Raw genomic sequence first — 24660 nt, 5'->3', positions numbered from 1 at the left:
AATTGCAGTTAAGAACTCAGTAGATGGGTTTAATAGCAAATTAAATGTAAATGAAAAGAGAAATAATGAATTGGAAAAGAAATATCCAGAATGATAAATATCCAGATGAAGCATAGAATATACAAAAAATATCCAGAATGAAGCATAAAAGACAAAATGATGAATATGTGGAATAGTGCATGAGACAGAAGATACTATGAAAAACTGCAGTGTCTGTGTAATTGGAATCTGAGAAGGAGTGAAGAGAGTGGAATAGAAACAAATTTGAGAAGGTAAAAATTGAGAACTCTCCAAAACTGATAAAAGACATCAAGGTACCCCAAATAGCTTAAGTATAAAGAAAAGCAAAGCTAGGCATATTATAGTAAAATTACCAAAAAAGGCCAAGGAAAAATAGCCAAAAAGTAGCCAGAGATGAAGGAGAGATTATTTTCCCAAGGTTTAAGAGTAAGACTGATAGTTGACTTCTCAACAGAAACATTGGGAATCAAAAGATAATGGAATGGCATCTCCAAGTGCTAAAAGAAATAACTGTCCAACATCTGCACTCTCTGGAAGACTCATGCCAGAAGATGATCATCAAAAAACCCCAACAAAGATCCACGCACTGCTACAGCTGTAGATGCACTCATCCCACCAGTTCCTGGACTTGCCATGGGAATGAGGAAGGAGATATCTAAGCTGGCCTGTGCATACAGTAAAACAACAAATTTGACTGGATCTATACTGTTGGAACTCAATCAAGAATTAGGAGAAGTGCAAATTGTAGCACTCCAAAATCTTACAACTACAGACTATTTACTGTTAAAAGAACATAAGGGATGTGAACATTCACCAGGAATGGGTTGTTTTAATTTGTCTGATTTCTCTCAGACTGTTCAAGTTCAGTTGGACAATATCCACCATGTCATAGATAAGTTTTCACAAATGCCTAAGGTGCCTAACTGGTTTTCTTGGTTTCACTGGAGATGGCTGGTAATTACAGATATGCTTTGGTTATGTAACTATACTCCTATTATGTTAATGTGTGTGCGCAATTTAAGTAGTAGCTTAAAACCTATTCATGCTGAAGTACTCTACAAGAAGATATGCCAAAGAAATAATCAATCTTCCCATGTTTTCTTCCGCCTGCTACTTCTATAGCTTCTCTTCTTCCTTCCTAATTACAACCCTTAAATAGAATTCGTGCCTCGTATCAAATTTACCGAGTATCATAATTCTTCCAAGTGGTAAAGATACCTCAAGACAAATGCTGGGCATAGAAGCCACAGGGCATAAATATGCAAAGAAGTAAAAAGCTAACCTTTTCAAACAATAAGGCTTCCCTCTCACTTACCAACTTCACATTTCCCTGTATGGCCCCGGAAGATGACTGGTTAGCCAGAGACGGGTAAGATTCCTCAAGGGAGGAACAACCTAAGACAGGCACAGTCGCAGGGGGGCCATCAGGTGAGAAATTGGGGATCAACAGAGGTGAGGCTTAGAACCTCACCCCCCCTGTTCTGAGAGAAATCTTCTGCATACGTGGATGTTTTATTGCCCTTGTCTAGCTTGGATTAACACATAGTCTACAGGCACACACCTGATCATCTACATTTGCTCTCTTACAACACTAAACTATGTTTTCTACCTTTATCTTGTATCTACCTACCACTTCAGCATTTTATTAAAAATAATAATAATAAAGAGAGAAATGTGGTATCCACATATAAATCAAGTATAAAAACCAAATGAGTATTCATATTTGAACTGACTGTTTAGAGTTCATAATGCATGAGCAAAACTGAAAGTTTCTGTGATGACTGCCCTTGTACTGTTCACTATGTAACTTATTCATTATGTAAGAATTTGTTCTCCATGTAAGAACTTGTTTGTTATGCCTCAGAAGATTGGAGACTGACGAAAATTAGGCTTGGGGTGGATTAATGATTGTGCATTGAGCATTGACTCCCCTATACAGAATTTTATTGTCGTTAACAACCATTTGATCAATAAATATGAGAGATGCCCTCACAAAAAAAAAAAAAAAAAAAAAGGACAGACTTACAATGGTAAAATAAATAAGTAACCGGGATGTAATGTATAGCATAAGGAATATAGTCAAGATATTGTAACAGCTTGGTAGGGTGATAGCTGGAACCTCGAGTTATGTATATAAATGTTCTACCACTGTGTTGTACACTTGAAACTAATGTAATGTAATACTGTGCATCAACTACCCTTCAATAAAAAATAATTATTTAAAAAAAAAAAAAAAAAGAAATAACTGTCCACCTAGAATTTATACCAGAAAAAAATTGCATTTCAAAAATGAAGGTGAAAATTCAAATAAAGCCTCTAGTTAATAGTTTTCAATTAACTTATTTTCATTATTATACTATTTACACAGAATGTTAACATTAGTGGAAGCTGGGTGCAAGGAATATGGGAATGCTATATTATTTTTGCAATTTTTTTGAAAGTATAAAATTACAATAGGAAAAAAAGGTAATACAGTTTCAGAATGAAAGCTAATTTGAGACTGTAAACTCCATGAAGGCTGGGATTTCTTGTCAGTTTTATTCACTGCTGTGTCCCTTAGTAGACTAGCTCACTAACTAACACGAAGGTACTCAGTAAATATTTGTTGAAAGAATGAACAGTAGCAATAGCTATTTATTCAACACTTAGTATATCTCAGGTAGAATACCAAGCACTTTATATTCATTATGTTTACATTCATATCATTCTGATAATCATGTAACATGAAATTGTATATTTTATATGAGTCTCCCTATTTTATAGATGAGGCTAAGCAACCTGTCCAAGATCACATGCTAGTAAGTGGCAGGACCTCATAGATCTGACTCTATAAAGTCTGTGTTCTTAACCACCATGCTAGAGTGCTTTCATGCCATATAAAAATTAAAAATACTTCTTTCTTTTTTGCTTATCCAAAATTTTACTCACCTTTCTGGATTGTGTTAGTGTTCTCTAGAGAAAAAGAACCAATAGTATATACATTAGTGTATATGTATATATACATATATATACACGAGAGGAAATTTAGCTTATGTGATTTATGGCATTGGCTTGTAATTATGGAGACCAAGAAGTCCCATGATCTGCCATCTGCAATCTGGAGAACCAGCAGGAAAATCAGTGTCATAATTAATTTAAGTCTGAAGGCCTAAGAGCCAGGGGAGTCAATGGTCCTGGTCCATGTCCAAAGGCCCAAGAATCAGAGGGCACAATGGCATAACTTCTAGTCCAACTCTGAAAGCCAAGAACCAGGAAGGCCAATGTTCAAGGGCAAGAAAAAATGGATGTCCCAGCTCAAGCAAAAAGAACAACTTCATCCTTCCTCCACCTTTTTGCTCTATTCAGGCCTCCAGCAAAGTGGATTATGCCCACTCACACTGGTGAAGGAAAATCTTTACTCAGTCTACTACTTCAAATGCTAATCTCTTTTTGAAAACACATTCACAGACACACCCAGAAATAATGTTTTACCAACTATCTGGGCATACCTTAGCCTGATCAAGTGGACACATAAAATTAATAATCACACAAGTTAAAGACAAATTCCTCTATGATGTCTTTACCCATTATTTCTCCTTATTCTCAGATCTCAGAGCACAACCTAATGTTATTATGATGTAAGGTCTTGAATTGTTCTCTAATTGTTTGTTAATCAATAAGCACTATCTCATCAACCAGATTACATCCTCTTATATGCAAGTGACCATATCTTATATTCCTATTGCTATAGGCTACATTTGAGGCTGTACAATGATACTTGGAATTTTGGTGAAGACATGAAGAAAAAATTTTAGTTGGGAAAACCATGCAAGGAAAAGTGTTTTGGGATGCTTTAGCCATCAGGCCTGTATGTATGGTTTAAGATTTTTAAACATCAGATTTGATTCATAAAAACACTACCTTAAAAAGTTGGTTTTTACATCAAATTTTCTGTGATAGCTTTTTTTCCTTATGGCAAGTTAGTGGATGTTCAGGGCAATTTGGACACAGCAGTACAGTTTTTTTGTTTAAAGCCTCTTGAGAGGGCATATATATTGCAGAGAAGGTGAAGTATGAGAGTGTGCAGATGAACAATTATCCCTACACATATAAACTGCAGCTTGTGTGGTGTAAATACACTCTCTCTGTCCGGAACCTCCTAACATTCTCTCTTTGGGTTCTGTAGTTTCTCAATACATTCCAACTGTTTGGAGGCTGAAGCTTGGCTCAAAAAGTACAGATAAACAGCTTCCTGGAGCAGGCTGCCGGTGTGAGGAGCACTGACCTCAGCAGAGAATGTCTGCTTTTTATTACCCTGAGCACATCACTGTATCGCTAGAGCTAAGAGTAGGAAAATACAAGTTGGATAGACTTGACTGGCTCAGGTTTCCCATTACACATTGAATTTTTAAATCTTGGAGCCACAGAAAAGAATATAAAGATGGGAAGTGAGGAAATGGCATATAGGTGGGGGTGGGGGGAAAGGATAGAAAAGCTTTCTTAGGCTATTCTCTGAATGAACTAAATGATGAGTGAAGTGGCTAACACTAAACAGTTAATAGTCATGCAGGGAACCATCCAAAGTCTTTAATCTCAAAAAATATATATACAAAATTCAGGGTAAGCAAAAAATATTACAGAAAAAAAGAGAAACTAAAAAGTCCTGAAGATCTTCAACTCTGATACCATTTAAAGAGAAAGAAGAGGAAGACTATCACTTTCTAAGAGATTCATGAAGTGAGAGAGAAGCAAGACTCCCAGAAAACTAGAGCTAAAGGGGAATGAGATATAATGAAAATGAATTATATATAGCCAGACATTTTACACATGTCATTTCACTTGATTTGTACTACAACCCTATGGGATAGTTTTTATTATCCCTAGCAATGATCTTGACTCGAAAAATGTAACACAAGGACATTAGCAGACATTTGTTTTTGATGTTATTTAATGACAAAGGGATGAATTCAAGGATGCTTCTATGGCCACTCAGGAAACAGCATTGCCTACTGTTGCAGCCCCAGAACTCAGCAATCCTGGATCAACGTGTTCTAAAATTAATTTACATGCTCATGGCATTTCCTGTTAAGATAGTTTCCACTATACTGGTCATAACCACATCTGATTGTTAAAGAAAGGAATCACAGTTATGGCCTCAGACAGGAAATTGGTTGGACATGACCCCTCTTGAGGGATCCTGAGAAACAATTTGTTTTGTTGGATAGACTTGACTGGCTCAGGTTTTGTGGGGAAGTCATTGACTATAAAAATGCATATACCTGCCATGGGGCTGGAAACTAAAAGACAGACAAACATTTTAGCAAATCATAATAACAGAAGCATCATTTGACTTTCATTTCACTTTTCTCATGGAAGAAGAACCTCTGTGCATCTGCCAAAATCCTAACTATGTCCCCTCCTTCCCCTACCCTTGCCCCGGCTCCCCAACCCAGTTCATTAAAGACCTAGTTAAAGGTGCCAGATTGTGTCATTCTTTCCTGTTCTTGTGCCAGTCCTGTGCCACCAGCACCACAGATCTTCTAGAGTTCTGAGCAAATCATGGAAGAAATTAAAAACACTGATGAATTTAAATTGTTCTATTGTTGATGAAATAAAGTTTCTTAACTTCTGGTGAGCTATTTTACCTTACTATTAGCACTACTGATCTGTTAATTCAGATCTGTGTGTGTCTACCTGATTGCCAGAGGAGTCATCAGGGAACTACAAGAGTAGTGGAATAAGAAATATCAGGGCTTAGATTGGACCAAGTAAAGATTCTTGATATTATTTACAGATTAAAATAAATCAAGTAATGTCTCTAAAGGGAAGTATTTTAGTGTGAAGAATTACACCTAAGTTTTATACTAGCTAGCTGTAAAAGCAGCTCCGATGAAACAAAAATATCACTGGGTCTTGAGAATACTTCAGCCAAGGATGGAGTTCTGTTCTCTATTGGAATTTTTCCTAACTTGTACAAGGGAGATGGCAGGGAAGTAAGGTCTTTCCTGACAGGGAGAATCTGGTCCCAATTATTATGTCCATAACCTCAACTCTGATTTCTAAATGAGTCAGGAGACCAGTGGGCTGTGAAAGGCTTCCTCAGTTAGCAGGTCAAGTGCTGCTGGATGGTTTCCTGTAATCAAAACATAAAGGGACTGAAGAAGTGAGCTAGATTCCAAGAAAATAAGCAGTTTCTTATATCCTCAACAAACTTGGATTTTTAAGTTTCAATAGATTTTGATGACTCTAAACTCACCACTCTGTCTCCCTGGAATCCTTTTGCTATAGGGTACCTCTGGTAATATAGAAAAGAACCAGAATCCTCTACAGATTTCACAAATGACAGCTTAACAAAAGTGCCTGGACCAATAACAGCGAGGATAGGATTGCTTTAGCTCAAGGCAAAATCTATTTCTGGCAATTATCTGAGTCTGTGAGAATCCAGATGCTGACAATGAAAAATGGGTAATTTTCTGTTACTATGTGTCAACTCCAGCTAAGAACTAAACTGTGGAATAAAGATGAGGAGAGTGGGGGCAGGGAGAAGCATTCCCTCTTTTGAAGCAGCCTATAATAGGATTAGTCAACATTACTTCACCACACCACATTTTGGTTCAATTTTAACAACAATAAATAGGGAAAACATGGTGCAGACATGGCTCAGAGAAGTCTAAGTTCATTCCTCATTCAAAGCTATGAGCCTGGAAATTAGTGATGTCCTGGTTTGTTCTGATATGTTTCTTGTTGCTCCACATCTGCTCCTGTGATACCATGGTCACAAGAAGAACCCAAAACATCACGTAGATGCTAGATGCTGGATGATCCTAAAATGATCTGCTGACTTTAGAATTGAAAGTTTACACTCTTATTGTGCTAGATTACTTAGGACAGAAGTGGGTCAATCTTTCACCGGGTTTAGAGTACCTGTTTAAAAAAAAGAAGAAATAACATACTTTATAAACATGGATTATTTTCATTAGAATCACATCATAAGTGATTTAGGAATATGCACTATTGGAATCTTTTTTTCTTGAAGAGTGAAGTTCATAATTCATATTCACAATTTATGATTTATTCTAATCAAAACAAGAAAAAAGAAATTTAATGCTGGTACCTTTTACTACAAGAGTGTATTAAAAAGGTATACAAATTCCTAATTGAATTGTGATGACCTATATATTAGATAACATAATTTTTGTGACTGATTATTTCATTGCTTTCACTTATTATATGAGCAGTGTATGGGAGCAGATAATTTCCTGTAAGATGGCATTCTAAGACCACTGCCTATTTAAGGGTATTCTACTTTGAATAGCAGCAAATAAAATCAGTCAAATTATCTATTTTTGGCACAGAAAGCCTAGGTAATAAAGATAGACGAAGAGAAGGCCAGTTACCTGAGCCAAGATAACTTCGCTTTCTGATGGAATGAGCCAATCATTCTATGCAAATAAGCCCTCAAATGCCAACTCCTCTAAGAGGCCTTCCTGGCCATACTATGTGTTACATTACCCAAAGTTATTTCTCTGTTATTTATCTTGTTACAGTTATCAACTGTGTAACCTTGGGAATGTTGCTCTTGTTTGCCTAAATATCCTAATGTGTAAAATAAAGAGAATACTAATATACCACCCAGAATTAAATGAGGCAATAACACGTTACATGCTTAGAACAGTGTCTGGCACATAGGAACTATTTATTAACTATTATGTATTGTCATCACCATCAGTTCACTTGTTGATTACCTCTCTCACTAAACCTCTAGGTTAAGGATGGTAACTACCTTATTTGTCAGGTTCACCATTGTATCTCTGTTGCCTGGTTCACACAGGTACCTAGTAAGTGCTCAAAAATAATTACTGAATGAAGGAATTCACAAGAATGAATACTGTTTTATATTCTCACATTCTTTTTCTTTTTTTTTCTACTTACTGAAAATTACCTTTATTTATTTATTTATTTATTTTTTATTTGGGTACCATTAATATACAATCACATGAGCAGCATTGTGGTTATTACATTCCGCCATTATCAAGTCCCCAGCACATACCCCATCACAGTCACTGTCCATCAGCATAGTAAGATGTTATAGAGTTACTATTTGTCTTCTCTGTGCTATACTACCTTCCCCGTGCCCTGCCCCCCATGTTATGTGTACTAATCTTAATGCTCCTTATTCCATTTTTCCCTCCCTTCCCACCTACCCTCCCCAGTCTCTTTCCCTTTTGTAACTGTTAGTCCATTCTTGAGGTCTGTGAGTCTGCTGCTGTTTTATTCCTTCAGTTTTTGTTTTGTTCTTATGCTCCACAGATGAGGGAAATCATTCGGTACTTGTCTTTCTCCACCTGGCTTATTTCACTGAGCATAATACCCTCTAGCTCCATCCATGTTGTTGCAAATGGTAGGATATGTTTTCATCTTATGGCTGAATAATATTCCATTATGTATATGTACCACATCTTCTTTATTCATTCATCTACTGATGGACACTTAGGATGCTTCCATTTCTTGGCAATTGTAAATAGTGCTGCAATAAACACAGAGGTACATATGTCTTTTTCAAACTGAACTGCTGCATTGTTAGGGTAAATTCCTAGGAGTGGAATTCCTGGGTCAAATGGTATTTCTATTTTTAGTTTTTTGAGGAACCTCCACACTGCTTTCCACGATGGTTGAACTAGTTTACATTCCCACCAGCAGTGTAGGAGGGTTACTCTTTCTCCAATTCCTTGCCAATACTTATTGTTCTTTGTCTTTTGGATGTTGGCCATCCTAACTGGTGTGAGGTGATATCTCATTGTGGTTTTAATTTGCATTTCCCTGATAATTAGTGATGTGGAGCATCTTTTCATGTGCCTGTTGGTGATCTGAATTTCTTCTTTGGACAAGTGTCTGTTCATATCATCTGCCCATTTTTTAATTGGTTTATTTGTTTTTTGGGTGTTGAGGTGTATGAGTTCTTTATGTATTTTGGATGTTACCCCCTTGTCGGACATGTTATTTACAAATATATTCTCCCACACTGTAGGATGCCTTTTTGTTCTGCTGATGGTGTCCTTTGCTGTACAGAAGCTTTTCAGTTTGATGTAGTCCCATTTGTTCATTTTTTATTTTGTTTCCCTTGCCCGAGGAGATGTGTTCAGGAGAAAGTTGCTCCTGTTTAAATTTAGGAGATTTTTGCCTATGTTTTCTTCTAATAGTTTTATGGTTTCATGACTTACATTCAGAACTTTGATTCATTTGGAGTTTGCTTTTGTGTATTGGGTTCGACAATAATCTGGTTTCATTCTCTTGCATGTAGCTGTCCAGTTTTGCCAACACCAGTTGTTGAAGGGTTTGTCATTTCCCCATTGTATATCCATGGCTCCTTTATCCTATATTAATTGACAATATATGGTTGGGTTTACATCTGGACTCTCTAGTCTGTTCCATTGGTCGATGGGTCTGTTCTTGTGCCAGTACCAAATTGTCTTGATTACTGTGGCTTTGTAGAAGAGCTTGAAGTTTGGGAGCGAAATCCCCCCAACTTTTTCTTCCTTCTCAGGATTGCTTTGGCTATTCGGGGTCTTTTGTGGTTCCATATGTATTTTACAACTATTTGCTCTAGTTCATTGAAGAATGCTGTTGGTATTTTCATAGGGGTTGCATTGAATCTGTAGATTGCAGGAATGTCATTTTGACAATATTAATTCTTCCTATCCATGAGCATGGGATTTGTTTCCATTTATTGGTATCTTCTTTAATTTCTCTCATGAGTGCCTTGTAGATTTCAGAGTATAGGTCTTTCACTTCCTTAGTTATGTTTATTCCTGGTATTTTATTCTTTTTGATGCAATTGTGAATGGAATTGTTTTCCTGATTTCTATTTCTGCTAGTTCATCATTAGTGTATAGGAATGCAACAGATTTCAGTGTATTAATTTTGTATCCTGCAACTTTGCAGAATTCAGATATTGGATCTAGTCATTTTGAAGTGGATTCTTTAGGGTTTTTTATGTACAATATAATGTCATCTGCAAAAAAGGACACTTTAACTTCTTCCTTTAACGTCCTTCTGGATGCCTTTTATTTCTTTATGTTGTCTGATTGCCATGGCTAGGACTTCCAGAACTATGTTGAATAAAAGTGGGGAGAGTGTGCATCCTTCCCAATCTTAATGGAAAAGCTTCCAGCTTCTTGCTGTTAAGTATGATGTTGGCTGTGGGTATGTCATATATGGCCTTTATTATGTTGAGGTACTTGCTCTCTATACCCATTTTACTGAGAGTTTTTATCATGAATGGATGTTGAATTTTGTCAAATGCTTTTTCAGCATCTATGGAGATGACCATGTGGTTTTTGTCCTTCTTTTTGTTTATGTGGTGGATGATGTTGGTAGATTTTCGATTGTTGTTCCATCCTTGCACCCCTGGAATAAATTGTACTTGATCATGATGGATGATCTTTTTGATGTATTTTTGAATTTGGTTTGCTAATATTTTGTTGAGCATTTTTGCATCTATGTTCATCAGGGACATTGGTCTGTAATTTTCCTTTTTGTGGTGTCTTTGCCTGGTTTTGATATTAGAGGGATGCTGGCCTTGTAAAATGAGTTTGGGAGTATTCCCTCCTCTTCTACTTTTTGGAAAACTTTAAGGAGGATGGGTATTAGGTCTTTACTAAATGTTTGATAAAATTCAGCAGTGAAGCCATCTGGTTCAGGCGTTTTGTTCTTAGGTAGTTTTTTAATTACCAATTCAATTTCCTTGCTGGTAATTGGTCTATTCAGATTTTCTGTTTCTTCCTGGGTCAGTCTTGGATGGTTGTATTTTTCTAGAAAGCTGTCCATTTCTCCTCGGTTATCCAGTTTGTTAGCATAAAATTTTTCATAGTATTCTCTCATAATTCTTTGTATTACTGTGGTGTCCGTTGTGATTTTTCCTTTCTCATTTCTGATTCTGTCTATGTGTGTACACTCTCTTTTTTTCTTAATAAGTCTGGCTAGGGGGTTATCTGTTTTGTTTATTTTCTCTAAAAACCAGCTCCCACTTTCATTGATTCTTTCTATTGTTTTGTTCTTTTCAATTTTATTTATTTCTGCTCTAATCTTTATTATATCCCTCTTTCTACTGACTTTGGGCCTCATTTTTTCTTTTTTTTCTCATTTAATTGGCTGTGAGTTTAGTCTGTTCGATTGGGATTATTCTTCTTTCCTGAGGTAAGACTGTATTGCAATATACTTCCTCTTAGCATGTATTCTCACATATTCTTAAAATAAGTCTCCATCAATGATGGTAATCAGCATCACTTGCAACTAAGACGGTCATTAGGAAAATTTATCCAAGAAGCTAAAAACTGTCATTAAAAAAAAAAAAAAAAGACACTTGATCATAAGAGTGAGCTTTCCTGGGCCAAACAAGACCACAGATTATCATTCTTTTCTATATTAGTACATGGAGTTCTAGCTCCCTCATTTCCACAGTGCTGTAGCTATGAAATTAGCCTGTGAAGAAAGGTTCCCAATTCTGATAGGAATTCTCAGATTCCAGGCTGTTTTTCTCTCATCATTATTTTCCAATATCTCTTTAGAAAAATCACATTTCTCATTTTATCTTTACCATAAGAACCTGGTCACACTCTCCTGCAGTTTCTCAGTTACATTCACTCCAGCCTAATTTTCCTGTATGTACTTCTTCAGAAGTCCTGACCATGTGGTGACACTTGGTGTATTCTTTTTTTTTTTTTTGGTATCATTAATATAAAATCACATGGGCAACATTGTGGTTACTAGATTCCCCCATTGCATCACCGTCCATCAGCATAGTAAGATGCTCTAGAGTCACTACTTGTCTTCTCTGTGCTATACTGCCTTCCCCGTGACTTGGTGTATTCTTAGAGTAGCACCTCTAAATATTCATTCCTTTTAGCTTCCACTGTTTGAAAGACAACATTCACATGTAGAGATTGCATATAACATAAAAGAAAATCCTCTGGGATTTAGTATCCTTCTTTCAAGAGTGTCCAGAGGAATATAATCTAAAGATCTGACAGTCTAGCAGACATACATGATAAGTACAGTTTAGCTACTCATGTTTACAGCTTATTCAGATTTGCTGGAACAATCATGGATTTGTTGGAAAACACCAACAACAAAGGAGTGACAGCATAGGTGAAAAGGCAAGCAGATCCATAGAAGAAAATCAGCAGAAAGGCCTTCCAAAAACAATTTCAGTGAGGACTTATATCCTGTGTAAATGTAAATCATCCATCATGAAATGTATGAAAAATCTCAATGTATGAACTTGAAACTGAGAGCTGGAAGTACACAGGAAATGTATTTTTTAAAAATCATGTTTCCTATTTTTTAGAGACAGCTCCAATTGTATCCCTCAGAAAGGCCAATGCTAAACATATAAATGGCAATGAACTGAAGTCACCATAGGGTTATGTGAAAAGCTTTGTGGTATACAGGTCATAAGGAAATTTCAAAGAATTTAGAAATTATAGCTAGAAGAGAACTCAAAGTATTTTCTGATTAGGACTCCAGGAACATTTAGCAGTACAGTGATTTGGAGATGGTACATAATAGTGGCCTTTGAAATGTTGCAGACAAGGCTTGATTCCTTACTCTCACTTACTAGTTTGTTTACTTAGAGAAGTTATTTTAACTTCTGAGCTTCAGTTTCCTTATCTATAAAACAGACATAATAATAATATCTATTCTAAAGAATTATAGTGGCTGAGACAGAGTATGAGTTTGATAAAAATTGCTTATTGTATAATTATCCCACATTAGCACATAGGCTTTATTATACCCATTTTATAGATGAGGCAACTGAAACCCAGAAAATTTCAGAAATTTCCCTAAGATTGTAGAGTGAGGATGTCCTTTTTAAAAAATTGAAGTATAGTTGATATACAATACTATATTGGTTTCAGTCATACAACATAGTGCTTTGACACTATCTACTTATTAAATGCTCACCCAGATAAGTGTAGTTACTATCTACCTACATACAAAGATATTACAATATCATTGACTGTATTCCCTATGCTGAATTTTATCCCTGTGACTAATTATAATTGGAATTTTGTGCCTCTTTATCCCCTTCACCTATTTCCCCCCAACCTCCACGATAGGAACCATCAGTTTCTTCTCTGGTCTATGACTCTATTCATTTTTTTTTTTAGATTCCACATATAAGTGAAGTCATATGGTATTTGTCTTTCTCTGCCAGGTTTATTTTACTTAGCATAGTACCCTCTAGGTCTATGCTGTTGCAAATGGCAGGATTTTTTAAAATTTATGGCTGAATAATATTCCATTGAGTATATGTACCACATTTTCTTTATCCCTTCATTTATTGATAGACACTTAGGTAGTTTCCATATCTTGGCTATTGTAAATAATGCAGCAGTAAACATAGTGGTGCGTGTGTCTTTTCAAATCAGTGATTTTGTTTTCTTTGGGTACATTCCTAGAAGTGGAATTACTGGGTCATAGGGTATTTCTATTTTTAGTTTTTGAGAAACCAAATGAGAACTTCTAACAATAAGGAACTCTTCTTTCTACGGCAGTGCTCTTTTTCTTATGCTGTGTAAATCAATATAAACCTGAGGCCTGAGAAAGAAGAATTTTCACTAGATTAATAAAATTCACAAAGTAAAATCAGGAGCTTCTACCATTCATGTCCATGGAAAACTATTTCCCATTCTATTATACATACATATTTCAAACACTTTTTTTTAAAGGATTTTGGAGCTTTGATGCTAGTTCACCTCAAAATAATTTGGTTCAGGCCAATATGGTGTCTTAGAGTTATAGAAGTGTCAGGTATATGCCACTCACATATGTAATGTAATTTCAAGAACAGCTCACTTGGCAAGAAATTTCTATCAGCACTGTGGAAAATCTTGATTTTTTTCAACAATGCATTGGTAGATAAAAGCTATAATCAACAGCATTTGATAACATTCTGAAATAGTCATAATCTCTAATCACTGGAACTCTAGAGTTCAGTATTAGTTACATAGACCAATGAGGTTCACTTTTGAGGTGTTACATACATGGTACACAGCTTCTTTTTTTTTGTAGATAATTATTTTTTATTGAAGGGTAGTTGACACACAGTATTACATTACATTAGTTTCAGGTGTACAACACAGTGATTCAACATTTATATACATGATAATTCTAGGTACCAGCTATCACCATACCAAGTTTTACAATATTTTGACTATATTCCTTATGCTATACATTACATCCCGGTTACTTATTTATTTTACAATTGGAAGTGTGTACTTTTTTTTGTTTGTTTTTGTGAGGGCATCTCTCATATTTATTGATCAAATGGTTGTTAACAACAATAAAATTCTGTATAGGGGAGTCAATGCTCAATGCACAATCATTAATCCACTCCAAGCCTAATTTTCGTCAGTCTCCAATCTTCTGAAGCATAACGAACAAGTTCTTACATGGAGAACAAATTCTTACATAGTGAATAAGTTACATGGTGAACAGTACAAGGGCAGTCATCACAGAAACTTTTGGTTTTGCTCATGCATTATGAACTATAAACAGTTCAAATATGAATACTCATTTGATTTTTATACTTGATTTATATGTGGATACATATAAATTTCTCTCTTTATTATTATTATTTTTAATAAAATGCTGAAGTGGTAGGTAGATGTAAGATAAAGGTAGAAAACTTAGTGTTGTAAGAGAGCAAATGTAGATGATCAGGTGTGTGCCTGTAGACTATGTGTTAATCCAAGCTAGACAAGGGCAATAAAACATCCACGTATGCAGAAGATTTCTCTCAGAACAGGGGGGGTGAGGTTCTAAGCCTCACCTCTGTTGATCCCCAATTTCTCACCTGATGGCCCCCCTGCGACTGCCTGTCTTAGGTTGTTCCTCCCTTGAGGAATCTTACCCGTCTCTGGCTAACCAGTCATCTTCCAGGGCCATACAGGGAAATGTAAAGTTGGTAAGTGAGTAAGAAGCCTTATTGTTTGAAAAGGTTAGCTTTTTACTTCTTTGCATATTTATGCCCTGTGGCTTCTATGCCCAGCATTTGTCTTGAGGTATCTTTACCACTTGGAAGAATTATGATACTTGGTAAATTTGATATGAGGCACGAATTCTATTTAAGGGTTGTAATTAGGAACACAGCTTCTTTTTTTATATTTTCTATTTTTTAAATTAAAGTATCATTGATATACACTCTTATGAAGGTTTCACAAGAAAAACAATGTGGTTATTACATTCACCCTTATTATTGAGTCCCCCCCATACCCAATTGCAGTCACTGTCCATCAATGTAGTAAGATGCCACAGAGTCCCTATTTGTCTTCTCTGGGCTACACCATCTTCTCCGTGACCCCCCACACACCATGTGCACCAATCATGATACCCCAAAACCCCCTTCTCCCTCCCTCCCCACCCATTCTTCCCCACCCCTCCCCTTTGATAACCACTAGTCCCTTCTTGGAGTCTGTGAGTCTGCTGCTATTTTGTTCCTTCAGTTTTGCTTTGTTGTTATACTCCAGAAATGAGGGAAATCATTTGGTATTTGTCTTTCTCTGCCTGACTTAGTTCACTGAGCATAATACCCTCTAGCTCCATCCAAGTTGTTGCAATTGATAGGATTTGTTTCTTTCTTATGGCCGAATAGTATTTCATTGTGTATATGTATCACATCTTCTTTACCCATTCATCTACTGATGGACACAGGTTGCTTCCATATCTTGGCTATTATAAATAGTGCTGTGAAAACACAGGGGGTGCATATGTCTTTTTGAATCTGAGAAGTTATTTTCTTTGGGTAAATTCCTAGGAGTGGAATTCCTGCATCAAGTGGTATTTCTGTTTTTAGTTTTTTTGAGGAACATCCGTATTGCTTTCCATAATGGTTGAACTAGTTTACATTTCCACCAGCAGTGTAGGAGGGTTCCCCTTTCTCTATATTCTCACCAGCACTTGTTGTTCCTACTCTTTTCTATGTTGGCCATACTAACTGGTGTGAGGTGATATCTCATTGTGGTTTTAATTTGCACTTCCCTGATAATTAGCAATGTGGAGCATCTTTTCATGTGTCTGTTAGCCATCTGAATTTCTTCTTTGGACAAGTGTTTGTTCATATCCTCTGCCCATTTTTTAATCGGGTTATTTGCTTCTTAGATGTTGAGGTGTGTGAGTTCTTTATGTATTTTGGATGTTAACCCCTTATTAAATATGTCATTTACAAATATATTCTCCCGCACTGTAAGATGTCTTCTTGTTCTGCTGATGGTGTCCTCTGCTAGTACACAGCTTCTTAAATGGCAGAATATAGAGCTTTATCAGAAAGAATCAACAAAAAAGACAGAAGATAGTATCCTTATTAGTAACAAGATCAAGAATAAGAGTAGATAGTATGAACAACAACTGGTGTTGGCAAAACTGGACAGCTACATGCAAGAAAATGAAACTGGATTATTGTCTAACCCAATACACAAAAGTAAACTAGAAATGGATCAAAGACCTGAATGTAAGTCATGAAACTATAAAACTCTTAAAAGAAAACATCGGCAAAAATCTATTGAATATAAACACGAGCAACTTTTTTCTGAATGCTTCTCCTTGGGTAAGGGAAACAAAATAAAAAATGAACAAATGGGAATACATCAAGCTAAAAAGCCTCTGTACAGCAAAGGACACCATAAACAAAACAAAAAGGCATCCTACAGTATGGGAGAATGTATTTGTAAATGACATGTCCGACAAGGGGTTAACATCCAAAATATATAAAGAACTCACACACGTCAACACCAAAAACCAAATAACCCTATTAAAAAATGGGCAGACACTTGTCCAAAGAAGAAATTCAGATCGCCAACAGGCACATGAAAAGATGCTCCATATCACTATCAGGGAAATGGAAATTAAAACCACAATGAGATATCACCTCAGTCTAGTTAGGATGGCCAACATCAGAAACACTAGGAAGAACAAATGCTAGCAAGGATGTGGAGAAAGGGGAACTCTCCTACACTGCTAGTGGGAATGTAAACTAGTTCAACCATTATGGAAAGCAATATGGAGGTTCCTCAAAAAACTCAAAATAGAAATACCATTTGACCCAGGAATTTCACTCCAAGGAATTTACTGAAAGAAAACAAGTTCTTAAATTCAAAAGGTCATATGTACCCCTATGTTTATCACAGCACTATTTACAATAGCCAAGATACGGAAGTTACCTAAGTGTCCATCAGTATATAAATGGATAAAGAAGATGTGGTATATATGCACAATGGAATACTATTCAGCCATAACAAAGAGAACAAATCCTACCATTTGCAACAACATGGATGGAGCTAGAGGGTATTATGCTTAGTGAACTAAGTCAGGCAGAGAAAGACAAATACCAAATGATTTCCCTCATTTGCGGAGTATAACAACGAAGCAAGTCTGAAGGACCAAATCAGCAGTGGACTCACAGACTCCAAGAAGGGACTAGTGGTTACCAAAGGGGAGGGGTAGGGGAGGCTGGGTTGGGAGGGAGGAAGAAGGGGATTGAGGGGTATTATGATTGGCACAACTGGTGTGGCGGGGATCATGGGGAAGACAGTGTGGCACAGAGAAGACAAGTAGTGACTCTGTGGCATCTTACTACACTGATGGGCAGTGACTTCAATGGGCTATGGTGGGGGGGCTTGATAATATGGGTGAATATAGTAACCACAATGTTTTTCATGTTATACCTTCATAAGAGTGTATATCAATGACACCTTAATAAAAAGAAAAAAAAGAGTAGATAGTATGCAATAACTTAAAATACAGATACAGTTGTAGATTCAATAAACATTTACCTAACATCTCTTTAGTGTTAATAAGTACAAAGATGAATAAGAAATGATGCCTACCCTTAAGGAACCAGTTACAGGAGGAAAAAACTTATAAAGGAGATGGAGGGGGTGGGGTGGAATAAAATGAGAAAAGCCAGAATAGTATTGCCCCCAGAAGAATAATATTTCACTTGACAAGGAGCCTCAAGATAATTGGTACAGATTGAATGGCCTAGAAATTTGACCCTTTGGGCTGTCAGTTCTAAAAGCAAGCAAGACTATCCAATTTGTCTTTATTTTCTGCCTAACTCATTTGCTTCAGCTTGTAAGATTCCTTTCTCTATTTCTTCTTCCTTTACAAGACTGGGAGAAGGGAGCTGCTCTGCTCATAGAAAGCCTTTTTTCCTCAGGAACTTGAAATTCCAAGCCAAGCCATAAGAAATCTAGACTTTATTCTTAAGACTATATAGCTCAGCAAAAGAGCTGGGGAGTCAAGAATTCCTCTAATAGCAAAACAACTTTAAGCCATTGGACTAACTGCCTAATTTTCAAGGAACCTCTGGAGAACAGAAAGAAAAACAATCCATTTTCAAAGAGGATGGACTTGAATTTATGGTTCACCTTAAACAGAAGCCTGTAAAAGGCTACTCATCCTTTCTTAGAATGCTCCTAATACCAGGGGGAAAAAAAAGAGAATCAAAATGATTATATAAATATGTGATGCCATTTTGGTAATAAAAATGTTTTGTATTTATTTAGTACATCCTTTTATCATTACAATGTGTTTTAAATTGATTATCTCATTCAGCCTAAAAATAGTTCTGTGATATAAAAAAAGTAGTAATCATCATGATTTTTACACACTCTAGGCATATTTTAAAAAGAAACATGACTCTTCAAAGATATAATCTATGAAAGACCTGCCTGCATAAATACCCTTAATCATTAAAAGATTGACACAGCAGCCTGCAGAAAGAAAACTGTGCAGGATGATACTCGTAAGGATTTCTATGAGAAAAGCCAGCTATGTAAAACACAGGTTAAAGGAACACTGACTAAAGGAAGTCCGAGTGAATATTCTGAATAATGGATAAAGTTAAAAAGTATAAGAGGGACCTAAAAACGATCTAATAGATCAAAGAGGCAGTTGTTGAGAGACCGTAGTCATGACCATTCATGAGACTTATCAGTGGACAAAATTAGCTTCACTAAAGGCATGTTGCAAAACATGTTTGGGCAGCCTTCTTCCAAACTACCAAAACTAAGTCACTGCCACTACATAATCAGCATTGTCCCTGCTTGATTCTTCCTGTACCGTGTCTGCTTCCAAGTACCTCCTCTGGGCTTGCATTATTAGCAAAGCACTCATGTACTTACTATTCAGTAAAGAACCTGGCAATGCCATGCTGGCTAATATCTTCCTTGTTCTCTAGAAGTTGGCACACTGCATCCTCCATGTATGTGAGGACATGTTGCTGGGCTGCAAAAACAGAAAGAGAGAAAGTGAGAGACAATAAAATAAAATAAAAGCCCTCCTGAAGGGACTGGGGAGGGTGGATGTGGAGGGAGGGAGAAGGGGATTAAGTGGCACTATAATTAGCAATCACAATATAGGTAGGTCATGGGGAAGGCAGTAGAGCATGGAGAAGACAAGTAATGACTTTATAGAATCCTACTACACTGACAGACAGTGACTGCAATGGGGCGGCTAAGGACTTGATAATATGGGTGAATGTTGAAACCACAATGTTGTTCATGTGAAACCTTCATAAGACTGTATATCAATGATACTTTAATTAATTAAATAAAAGCCCTCCCAAGCTCAGTAGGAAGCCATAAAAGTTAATCAAGGTGTTGGTTCAGCCCCAACAAGTAGACTAGAATGGGCAAATGTGGAGAAAATTGAAGTTCCTCTGACCAGGATTCTCACCTGACCCTAAACTACTTGATGATGTAATTGGCCTACTGTTAGGCTAATACTTCCACACCTGTAGGCAATAAGCTATTATTGACTGAGTCACTATATAAAGAGCTCAACCCAGTGCTCTGTGCTGAGGCAGAGATGGAGGTGGATTATGGACCTGTAGACTGCTGGATGCAGACATGATTCTAGTGCTTGACCAACTGCTGTGAGAGAAAAGCCAGGTATAAACCCTTTTACCACAAGAATGTTTCATTGTCATTTTTCATTCTCACTGAATCCATAGTGAACTTGCCTGGGGTTAAAACCCTCAGGCAGGATAACAAGCCAAACCTGCTGGCCCTAACAGCTATTGTCTCAAAAGGTAGAATGGGAGGCAGTGCAGAATGTGACTTACTGCCATCTAACTGGCAGTAACATCAACCCTTCTCTTTCAGTGATGGGGATGTGGAGCTTTAGAACCACTTAACAGATACACCTGTAAATTCTTTCCTTCCCACCTCCTCCTACCCTCTCCCACATCTGAATGTTTCAGAAACTTATCACAGGAAGTTTTTATTCCATGCCTAAAGTGTGGATGATGGGACTGCAGAAAAACCCCAAAAAACCAAAAACTGTATTTATTTAATATTTAAAAGTCACTGGAAAAGTTTAAGGACCATGAAAATTTCAGTTAATGGTGTTATAAGTAATCAACCTTGGTAAATAATAAGAACATGGGTGGGAGAATATATTTGTAATGACATATACGACAAGAGGTTAACATCCAAAATACATAAAGAACACATATGCCTCAACACCCAAAAAGCAAATAACCCAATTAAAAAATGGGCAGAGGGATGGACAGTGACTGTAATGGGGTTTGTGGGGGGGACTTGGTGTAGGGGAGAGCCTAGTAAACATAATGTTCTTCATGTAATTGCAGATTAATGATAACAAAAAAAATGGGCAGAGGATATGAACAGACACTTCCCCAAAGAAGAAATTCAGATGGCCAACAGGCACAGGAAAAGATGCTGCACATTGTTAATTATCAGGGAAATGTAAATGAGATATCACCTCACACCAGTTAGGATGGCCAACATCCAAAAGACAAGCAACAACAAATGCTGGTGAGGATGTGGAGAAAGGGGCACACTCCTACACTGCTGGTAGGAATGTAAATTATTTAACCATTGTGCAAAGCAATATGGAGGTTCCTCAAAGAACTAAAAATAGAAATACCATTTGACCCAGGAATTCCACTTCTAGGAATTTACCCTAAGAATGCAGGAGCCCAGTTTCAAAAAGGCATATGCACACCTATGCTTATCGCAGCACTATTTACAATAGTCAAGAAATGGAAGCAACCTAAGTGTCCATCAGTAGATGAATGGATAAAGAAGAGGTCGTACATACATACAATGGAATATTATTCAGCCATAAGAAGAAAACAAATCCTACTATTAGCAACAGCATGGATGGATCTAGAGGGTATTATGCTCAGTGAAATAAGCCAGGCAGAGAAAGATAAGTAACAAATGACTTCATTCATTTGTGGAGTATAATAACAAAGCAAAACTGAAGGAACAAAATAGCAGCAGACTCACAGACTCCAAGAAGGGACTAGTGGTTACCAAAGAGCAGGGGCAGGGGAGGATGAATGGGGAGGGAGGGAGAAGGGGATTGAGGGGCGTTATGATAGGCACACATGCTGTGTGTGGGGGAGTCATGGGGAAGACAGTGTAGCACAGAGAAGATAAGTAGTGACTGTGGCATCTTACTACGTTGGACAGTGACTGCAATGGGGTGTGGGGGAGACTTGATAATATGGGTGAATATGGTAACCACAATGTTGATTATGTGAAACCTTCATAAGAGTGTATATCACTGATACCTTAATAAAAAAAAAGAACATGGGATACTTCATTACAGATGGTGGCATGAGAGGAGAGACAGAGGCTTCCTCCTAAAACTGGATACAGTTAAAAAATATAGTTGGCACAACTAATCCTGAGAGAGCAACAGGAAAGAGGATGGCATCAGACAGCATACACCTGGAGAAAAGAGCAGACCTCACCAAACGGGGTAACGTACCAGAGCTGTGGCTCCATGGGACGAGAGACCTTCCCCCACCCAAGCTCACCACCAGGAGGAAGAGAAACAGAGCAAGGAGGGAGTGGAAGGCTTGGGACTGCTGAATACCTAGCTCGGAGATCTGCTCTGGGAGCACAAACCTACATTTCATGGTGCTTTCATGAGACTCGCACGACTACCAGGTTGGAAAGTTAATACAGGCAGAGTTCCTGGTGAGACTGGGATTCCGGCTGCTTGTGGAATACAGGGATCCATATCCGGCTGCTTTGGGACAAAAACTTATACCTCTGTGATGGGCTCACTGGCCCAGGCAGTGGACACAGGCACAGCAGCCGGGAGGCGGGGAACACCTCTTTCTTCCCCCCAGGCACCAGTACCGCTTCCCTGCGACCACCAACATTGCTTCAGGGGCTGAGCAACTCCAGAATAGAGCTTCTGGACACTAGAGGGCGCCACATACAAACATGAAATGCCAAAGGAACCTTGTCCAGAGTAAAATTATTAATACAACTACCAAGAAAGACTTAAATGATATGGACCTCGTGACTCTTCCTGAAAGGGAGTTCAAAATAAAAATCATCAACATTCTAATGGAGGTAAGGAAAGACATCCAAGAACTCAGGAATGAATTCAGGATGGAGATCCAATTGTCAAAGAGCACGATGGAGGGTATTAAAAGCAGGTTGGATATGGTGGAGGAGACAATAAATGAAATAGAAACTAGAGAAGATGAATACAAAGACACTGAGGCACAGAGAGAAAAAAGAATCTCTAAAAATGAAAGAATATTGAGAGAACTGTGTGACCAATCCAAGTGGAACAATATTCACATTACAGGGATACCAGAAGAAGAAGAACAGAGAAAAAGGGATAGAACGTGTCCTTGAGGAGGTAATTGCTGAAAACTTCCCTAATCTGGGGAAGGAGATAGTCTCTCAGGCCATGGAGATCTACAGATCTCCCAACACAAGGGACCCAAGGAAGACACCACAAAGACACATAGTAATTAAAATGGGAAAGATCAAGGATAAGGACAGACTGTTAAAAGCAGCCAGAGGCAGAAATAAGATCACATACAAAGGAAAGCCCATCAGGCTAACATCAGACTTCTCAGCAGAAACCTTACAGGCCAGAAGGGAGTGGCATCATGTATTTAATGCCATGAAGCAGAAGGGCTTGGATCCAAGATTACTTTATCTGGAAAGATTGTCATTTAAATTTGAAGGAGGGATTAAACAATTTCCAGATAAGCAAAAGCTGAGAGAATTTACCTCCCACAAACCATCTCTACAGTCTATTTTGGAGGGACTGCTATAGATGGAAGTGTTCCTAAGGTTGAATAGCTGTCACCAGAGGTAATAAAACCACAGCAAAGGAAGTAGAACAGCTAATTATGGCACAAATGCAAAATTAAATTAACTATCCTCAAAGTCAATCAAGGGATAGACAAAAAGTACAGAATTTGATACCTAATATATAAAGAATGAAGGAGGAAGAAAAAGGAGGAGAAATACAAAAGAACCTTTAGATTGTGTTTGTAACAGCATACTAAGGGAGTTAAGTCAGACTCTTAGATAGTAAGGAAAGTAACCTGGAACCTTTGGTAACCACGAATCTAAAGCCTGAAATTGCAATAAGTACATACCTATAGATAATCACCCTAAATGTAAATGGACTGAATGCACCAATCAAAAGACATAGAGTAACTGAATGGATAAAAAAAACCAAGACCCATCTATATGCTGCTTACAAAAGACGCACCTCAAACCCAAAGACATGCACAGACTAAAAGTCAAGTGACAGAAAACGATATTTTATACAAACAATAGGAGAAAAAAGCAGGTGTTGCAGTACTAGTATCAGACAAAATAGACTTCAAAACAAAGAAACTAACAAGAGATAAAGAAGGATGTTGCATAATGATAAAGGGCTCAGTCCAACAAGAGGATATAACCATTATAAATATATATGCACCCAACACAGGAGCACCAGCATATGTGAAACAAATACTAACAGAATTAAAGGAGGAAATAGAATGCAATGCATTCATTTTAGGAGACTTCAACACACCATTCACTTCAAAGGACAGATCCACCAGACAGAAAATAAGTAAAGACACAGAGGCACTGAACAACACACTAGAACAGATGGACCTAATAGATATCTATAGAACTCTACACCCAAAAGCAACAGGATACACATTCTTCTCAAGTGCACATGGAACATTCTCCAGAATAGACCACATACTAGGCCACAAAAAGAGCCTCAGTAAATTCCAAAAGACTGAAATTCTACCAACCAACTTTTCAGACCACAAAGGTATAAAACTAGATATAAATTGTACAAAGAAAGCAAAACGGCTCACAAACACATGGAGGCTTAACAACACATTCCTAAATAGTCAATGGATCAACAACCAAATTAAAATGGAGATCCTGTAATATACGGAAATAAATGACAACAACACAAAGCCCCAACTTCTGTGGGATGCAGCAAAAGCAGTCTTAAGAGGTAGGTATATAGCAATCCAGGCATATTTAAAGATGGAAGAACAAACCCAAATGAATAGTCTAAAGACACAATTATCAAAATTGGAAAAAGAAGAACAAATGAGGCCTAAAGTCAGCAGAAGGAGGAACATAATAAAGATCAGAGAAGAAATAAATAAAATTGAGAAGAATAAAACAATAGAAAAAAAATCAATGAAACCAGGATCTGGTGCTTTGAGAAAATAAACAAAATAGATAAGCCTCTAGCCAGACTTATTGAGAGAAAAAGAGAATCAACACACATCAACAGAATCAGAAATGAGAAAGGAAACATCACGACGGACCCAACAGAAATACAAAGAATTAT

At 37.3% G+C, this 24660-nt stretch overlaps 1 protein-coding gene across 3 annotated transcripts in view; it reads right to left on the bottom strand.

Annotated features, from left to right (window-relative positions):
* CSTPP1 (centriolar satellite-associated tubulin polyglutamylase complex regulator 1) overlaps positions 1–24660 on the bottom strand; it is a 309647-nt gene that overhangs the window by 199685 nt on the left and 85302 nt on the right. For all 3 annotated transcript variants that reach the window (XM_057507641.1, XM_057507639.1, XM_057507640.1), the window contains exon 2: positions 19185–19287. In XM_057507641.1, coding sequence (XP_057363624.1) covers positions 19185–19287 — 103 coding nt within the window. The remainder of the gene's footprint in view (positions 1–19184; positions 19288–24660) is intronic.

This window comes from Manis pentadactyla, chromosome 9, assembly GCF_030020395.1.
Source record: "Manis pentadactyla isolate mManPen7 chromosome 9, mManPen7.hap1, whole genome shotgun sequence".
NCBI classification, from domain to species: domain Eukaryota; kingdom Metazoa; phylum Chordata; class Mammalia; order Pholidota; family Manidae; genus Manis; species Manis pentadactyla.
The sequence above is the reverse complement of the archived record's forward strand: the minus strand, read 5'-3'. Positions and strand labels throughout refer to the sequence as shown.